Source organism: Mercurialis annua, linkage group LG7, assembly GCF_937616625.2.
Source record: "Mercurialis annua linkage group LG7, ddMerAnnu1.2, whole genome shotgun sequence".
Lineage (NCBI taxonomy): Eukaryota > Viridiplantae > Streptophyta > Magnoliopsida > Malpighiales > Euphorbiaceae > Mercurialis > Mercurialis annua.
In genome coordinates this window covers 30,907,895-30,915,176 of record NC_065576.1, presented here as the reverse complement: position 1 = coordinate 30,915,176, position 7,282 = coordinate 30,907,895, and the positions used below count along the sequence as shown (strand labels likewise).

Here is a 7,282-nt window from a genome sequence, read left to right as displayed (position 1 = left end):
CAACAGTGTCTGATATTGTTGATCTTGATGCTTCTCACGAGGGGCAGGATTCAGAGGTGAATCCTACTGATGTCATATTGCCATCTCGAAAGAGGCAGCAAGTTTGAAGATGAGGTTTCTTCAGGGGAGGCCTCTATCGGTGGTTCGTCGTCCGCTCCTAAGTTGGCGGATTGGGCCAAAAAGCATGATCCGACCAGCCTGTTAAATCCTCAGGTTTTGACCGAGTACATAAGGAGTCTGGCGATCCAGAAAGATATTACTTAATTTGCTTCCAAGACTGGGCCCGAACTGGCAGATATTGCCTGCTTTCATGGCTTCTCGGTAAGTGTCTTTATTTTTTTTTATTTTTTTTATGTCATTGCATCTTCCTTTGCTATGCTCTTCAGGCCGTGATGGTGCTAGATGATCGTCGCCAATGTGCTGAGGGCGAGGTTGAGCGCTTATCTTCCCTTTTGGCTGCTGCAGAATCTGAGAAGGACAGCATGATAGCTTCTTTGGAAGAGCATGATTCGCTACTGGTCAAGCTGAAGGCTCAGGATGCTATTACAGATCAAAAGACTGTTAGCATGACTTGGGAGATCGAGGAGCGAATAACTGTAAACACCTATGTCGGTGAAGAGAGGAATAAGTTGAAAGCTGAGGTCCAGGAGCTCCACATTCGTCTTTTGGATACGAAGGCTTTTTATCCTGCTTTGATCAGCGAGTATCGCCTTGCTATTGGGAGAAAACTTACGGAAAAGGATCCAAACATTGATCTCTCCGGTGTGAATGATTTGGATCTGCGAGCTATTGCCCGGGAGTTGATGGAGAAAATGGAAGCGGATCGTGCTTTAGGAAAATAGCTTATTTGTTCTATTTTTCTTTGATTCGATATATATATATATATATATATATATATATATATATATATATATATATATATATATATATATATATATATATATATATATTTTCTTGTCAACTATTGAATGCTTTGTCTTTCGCTTTATTGATTCGTGATTCGTTTATTGCGTTTATTTTCTTCTCGAGTTAATCTAAACTCCTTTGGCTGATTGCTTTGTCCTGCATATATATTTTTATTTCGCCTGTAGGTTTTGTTGGTATATTTTTTGGAGAGTAAATTTATACTTTGATGTTTCGGTGTTTCGCCTTTAAAGTAAATCTATACTCTGATGTTTTGGTGTTTCTCCTTTAGAGTAAATCTATACTCTGATTTTTTTTATTTTTTAGAGTAAATCTATACTCATAGTTTTGGCGTTTTGGCTTCATTTATTCCTTTTTATCTTTGTTTTGATACGTCGTACGTTGCTTCGGGAAAATTGAAATTCATTGATATAATTGAATATGCTTACATAAATTAAAAGACAGTTGACACCATTGGGTATGACAGATGTCTATACTTGTTAATGGGCGATTGGCATCATTGGATGTAACAAAAGTTTGTACCCCACGATGGGTTGGTCGAGGCTCTATTTTTCTCCCTTTTTTTCTTGCTTCTTTTCTATTTTCTCTTGGTTTTCTTCTTGGAGATCAACGATGGATTCGTCATAACAAGTTTTGCCGATATTCTGGTCTCCACGTATGTCACCACTCCTTTTTCAGTAGGTACCTTCATGGCTAGAGCTCTTATGCTAGTTACTGCTGTCGAATCATGGAGAAAAGGCCTTCCTAGAATTGCATAATACGTCAGCAGGAGTCCACTATGTTAAATAGGGACATTATTTTCTTGTTGATTCCCTTTTCTGGTCCAATTATGACTTCCACTGTGACAGCACCCAGTGGGTTGATTGAGGGACCTCCGAGCCCGGATAGTGGAATTGGGACTCAGCGAAGTCTTGCTGCTGTTCCCCCCAGCATCTTATACACATCATTTGTCATTAAGTTTACGGCACTTCCTTCGTCGATGAGGATTCGTTCCATGTTCCAGTTTTCAATGATGGTTGTTACTACTAGAGCGTCATTATGAGGTGCTTTCATATGCTCATAATCCTCGGAGTCGAAGATCACCGGCGGCATGTGTGTTTCCCTGATGTTCATTACATCTCTTCTTTGTTTCTTCCTGATAGTTGAGCTGTTGTGCCCTCCCCCATTGATCATGTGTATGATTCCCAATATTTTCTATGGTCTTTCTTCTTCCTTTTCCTTCCCATTGTCGTCCCTGCTCCTCTTTTCTCCTTTTTCGCTGCTTTTTGTTTTATGAGCTATGAATTTTCGTAGCTCGCCTGCGTCAATCATTCTTTCTATCTCTACTTTTAGGTCTCGACAGCCATCCGTTTCGTGCCCGTAATCTTCGTGGAACTTGCAGTACTTCCTCATATCTCTGATTTCAGCTTTCATTTTCGGCGGCCATACCACGTTCTTGACGTTCTCTTTGATCCACATGAGAACGTTGGATCGGCTAATGTTCAGTGGCGTATAATTTCGTTCGTCGTCTCAGGGATCGTATCGTGGTTCATATCTTCCTTGAGGGTCGAATCGTCTGCTTTCTTCGAGTTTTCCTTGCCAGTCTTCCGATCTAGGTTTGCTTTTTTCTTTTTCTTTCGTTTTTTCTTTTGAGTCCTTCCCCTTTGTTTCCTTTCCTCTAATGGCTCTTCGTCCTTCATCTAATTCGAAGTATTTCTGGGCTATGGCCATCAAATTTGAAAATGTGGTTGGCTTGTTTATTAGTAGTTTATCTACCAATTTCCCGAATCGCGTTCCTTCCCTCAATGCTTCAGTTGCCATGTCGACATTTAGGTTGTCTATTTTCATGGCTTGCTTGTTGAATCTCTCTATATAGCTCCTTAGTTTCTCTCCTTCTTCTTGAATACATGACCTCATGATGCTGGTTGTCTTAGCAGGTATATTTGTAAGATACTTGTTAAGAAACTCGGTTGACAGTGCGGCGAAGCTTCTGATCGATCCTGGTTTGAGTTTATTATACCACCTTTGGGAGGTTCCTGTCAGAGTGGTGGGGAACACCCGACATAGGATCGCGTCTGTGACGCTTAGAAGGCCCATGGTTGCAGTAAATCTGGACGTGTGGTCCATTGGATCTCCTTCTCCATTGAAAGTTGGCAGATTTGGCAACTTCATGTTGTAGGGGATCGTTTCTTCCATTATATCGGCCGATAGGGGCGAGCCCTTTAACCTCATGTCATCTATATCCAGTTCCTCGGATTTGAGCCTTTTCAAGGCTTTCACGATTTTCTCTTCCAAGTCTTCTTTTGCTACGTATGTGGCTTTGCTCTTCTGGGGTGATTTGAGGGATTCACCTTCTTTGTAATATCCCGTATTTTTTTTAATTTTTTTTTAAATTAAATTTTAAATTTTATATTCCGTCAAGCTTTAGGTAATTTATTATTATTATTATTATTACTACATATTTTAATTAATTTTATTTGAGTCTTTCGTTGATTCGTTCGTGGTTCGTTTCGGGCTTGATTTGTATTATATATATATATATATATATATATATATATATTTTTCTTATAAAAAAAATAAAAGAAAAAGGAAAATTTGATATGTTTTAACATGCATGCAAGGAGCCATGTTTTCAACGTAAAATTGGGCCATTAATTGTGTAAATGGACCATGGATTATTAAGTCCATTACAACTTGTTTTGTATATGAAACATAAGGTCACACTTTGTTAACAGTAACATATTTTTCATTCATTCTCCTATTAACGTGCTGCTTCACGTTTTTCTCTTCTTAAACCTAATATTTTCTTCAAATTAAAACAACAATTCAGCCGCCATTCATCCTTTATTCAGAGATCATTATCTCCTCCTTTCGTTCACTCAATCCGGTAAGTGATACGTTTCCTTTTTCATTATTCGTTTCGATATCGTAATTATCGCTTTTGAGTATATCTCGTTCGTTTCAGCTTTTTTCTGAGATTTCTTGTGACGGTTCCTCATTATTCTTCATTCTCTATATTCGTTACGTTTCGAAATCGATAAAGGTACGTAAAGATTACTCCGTTTGTCGCCGTTTCGATGTCGACTTGTTCTTGCTACAAGTTACTGCCGATTTATATGTTGTTCTGGGTTATGTTTCATGTGTCTTATATAATCATTTAACTCTTGATTCATTGAATGCAAATGGTTTAATCTTTGTTTAAGCTTGCGTTTGTTAGTTCGAGTCGCCGTTGTTATATTTTTCTTGTTTGCTGCTAAGAATAGGAGGTTCATGTTGCTGCCAATTGCCATGATAATCATGTTTGATTGCCCTAAATTCATGCCTCTAGGTTGTGTATTGGATTAAGCTTTAAATTCAATAAATTATAATTTACTGGGTTGATAATGGCGATGGTTTCAAATTGATAAGATGGCTCTGTATTGATTTGTTTGCTTGGATGAAGGAGATGGCTTAATGTCCATTTTAATCATCGAAGTACTTTGTTTAAATCTAGTAGATACTTTAAGTTAGTTTTATTGTTAATTGATTTAATAATAACTTTTATCTTATTTCGATTTTAAATAGACAAGTTGTATATGTAAATTTTTATAACTTAAATTAATATAATTACTCGGGTAATTATATTTAATTTTAATTGTAATGTCAATTTGAGTAAATTGCGGTTAGCCCCTGAAGTTTTTAAAGACTTATTTAAGTTAAATTTTATCTATTGGATAACTTTTGGTCTTGATTTAAAATATGAATTAGTAAATTGATATCGAATAATTAATTTGATTTCGGATACTAAATTGGCAAAAGTACAATTTAGTCCCTAATTGGCTAAAGTACAATTTAGTCCCTAAACTTTATAAGACTTATTTGATCAAGTTTTGGTTTGTAACTTAGGTTACTTAAATTGCAAGATATTGAATTCTACTTTAAGATGGATAATTATTTTATTAAATTATTTTAAATATATAAACTCGGGTTTATAAATTTAATAAGTTTTATTTTGGGTTAGACTGTGGTCGCCCGACAAGTGGAAAGAAGCTTGGTAGTTTTAAATAACTCGGCTGACTCACTGATATGAATTTTAACTTGGGTTAAATTAAGTTGTTTAATAAAATACTCGAATCATTTTAATATGTTTATATGATTTGTACTCTATAAGTTGGGTTGGACAGTGGCTTCATCAGACCGAGTACTTCTCCGTGGGGAGCTACAGTTCTGTTTGTTAAGAAGAAGGATGGTTCCTTTCGGCTTTGTATCGACTACATGCAGTCGAATAAGGCTACCATCAAGAACAGATATCCTCTTCCTCGAATCGACGACTTGTTTGATCAGTTGCAGGGTGCGAAGTGCTTTTCCAAGATTGACTTGAGATCCGGGTATCATCAACTTCGGATTCGGGACGTCGATGTGCCTAAAACTGCTTTCAGAACGCGTTATGGGCATTTCGAGTTTCTAGTCATGTCGTTTGGGTTGACTAACGCACCAGCAGCGTTTATGGACATGATGAATCGGGTTTTCAAGCCGTTTTTGGATCAGTTTATTATCGTCTTCATTGATGACATCCTGATTTATTCTCGGAGTGAGGAGGAGCATGCTTATCACTTGAGGACTATACTACAGACCTTGCGAGAGCATCAGTTGTATGCTAAGTTCTCAAAGTGCGAGTTTTGGCTGGAACAGGTTACCTTCTTAGGACACGTGGTGTCGAAGGATGGGATCAAGGTTGATCCGAAGAAGATTGAGGCGGTTATGGATTGGCAGAGGCCGAGGTCAGTTACCGAGATTAGGAGTTTTCTTGGATTAGCTGGCTACTACCGTCGGTTCGTGCAGGATTTCTCTCGAATATCTGCACCTTTGACTAAGCTGACACAGAAAGGTGTTAAGTTTGAGTGGACCGACAAGTGTGAGGCAAGTTTCGAGAAGCTGAAGGAGATTCTGACTACAGCCCCTGTTTTGGCGTTACCTTCTGGCATTGAGGGTTTTACTGTGTACTGTGATGCTTCTCGGATTGGCTTCGGTTGCGTGTTGATGCAACATGGACAGGTGATCGCCTATGCTTCTCGTCAGCTGAAGAAGCATGAGGTGAATTACCCTACACATGACTTGGAGTTAGCTGCTGTGGTTTTTGCTCTGAAGATCTGGAGGCACTACTTGTACGGTGCGACTTGCGAGATCTTCACTGATCACAAGAGTCTGAAGTACATCTTTGATCAGCGAGAGTTGAATCTGAGACAGAGGAGGTGGCTAGAGTTGCTGAAAGACTACGACTGTACTATTCAGTACCATCTTGGTAAGGCTAATGTGGTAGCCGATGCGTTGAGTCGCAAGTCGTCGGACAGTTTGGCCCATATTTCTGAGGTTGGGCGTAGACCCATGGTTAGAGAGTGGCATGGTTTGATAGCTTCGGGCTACGGTTTTCAGGTTTCTCAGAATGGTGGCCTGTTGGCACAACTGCAGGTGCAGCCGGTTTTGATTGATAGGATTAAAGCTTTACAAGCTGAGGATCCACAATTGAAACGGATTATGGATGAGATCCATCTGGATGGGAATTCCGAGTTTGTTTTTGTTGACGGAGTTCTCAGGTTTGGTTCTAGACTGTGCGTTCCGGATTTGGATGGTTTGAGAGACCAGATTCTGGAGGAAGCGCATAGGTCAGCTTACAGTGTTCATCCGGGATCTACCAAGATGTACCATGACCTCAAGGGTACGTATTGGTGGAGCGGAATGAAGAAAGATGTTGCAGAGTACGTTTCCAAGTGTCTGACTTGCCAGCAGGTGAAGCTGGAACATTAGAGACCTTTTGGCTATCTGCAGCCACTACCTATTCCAGAGTGGAAGTGGGAGCGGATTGCCATGGACTTTGTTGTTGGTTTACCACGTACTCGACAAGGGTACGATTCCATCTGGGTGATAGTTGACCGTATGACCAAGTCAGCTCATTTCCTTCTGATCAAGGTTTCGTATCCTGCTTCAAAGTTGGCTCAGTTGTACATCGACATGATTGTTAGTTTGCATGGTGTACCGGTTTCGATTGTTTCTGACAGAGGGTCGGTCTTCACTTCGAGGTTCTGGAAAGCGTTACAGGAGTCCTTGGGTTCTCGATTGGACTTTAGTACAACTTTTCATCCCTAGACTGACGGTCAGTCTGAGAGGACTATTCAGACGTTGGAGGATATGCTCAGGATGCGCATTCTTGATTTTCAGGGTAGCTGGGATACTCATTTGCCGTTGATTGAGTTTTCCTACAACAATAGTTACCATGCGAGCATTGAGATGGCACCTTATGAGGCTCTGTACGGACGCAAGTGTCGATCTCCTATCTGCTGGGAAGAGGTCGGTGAGCGGAAGTTGTCTGGTGCTGAGATTATTCAGATTACCTCAGAGAAGG

General features: G+C 39.7%; 1 protein-coding gene across 1 annotated transcript; it reads right to left on the bottom strand.

Annotated features, from left to right (window-relative positions):
* Positions 1 to 2,433: 2,433 nt before the first annotated feature.
* LOC126657013 (uncharacterized) lies at positions 2,434 to 3,135 on the bottom strand. Its single transcript, XM_050351633.1, has one exon. The coding sequence runs from the start codon at positions 3,133 to 3,135 to the stop codon at positions 2,434 to 2,436; it is 702 nt and encodes a 233-aa protein (XP_050207590.1).
* Positions 3,136 to 7,282: the final 4,147 nt, after the last annotated feature.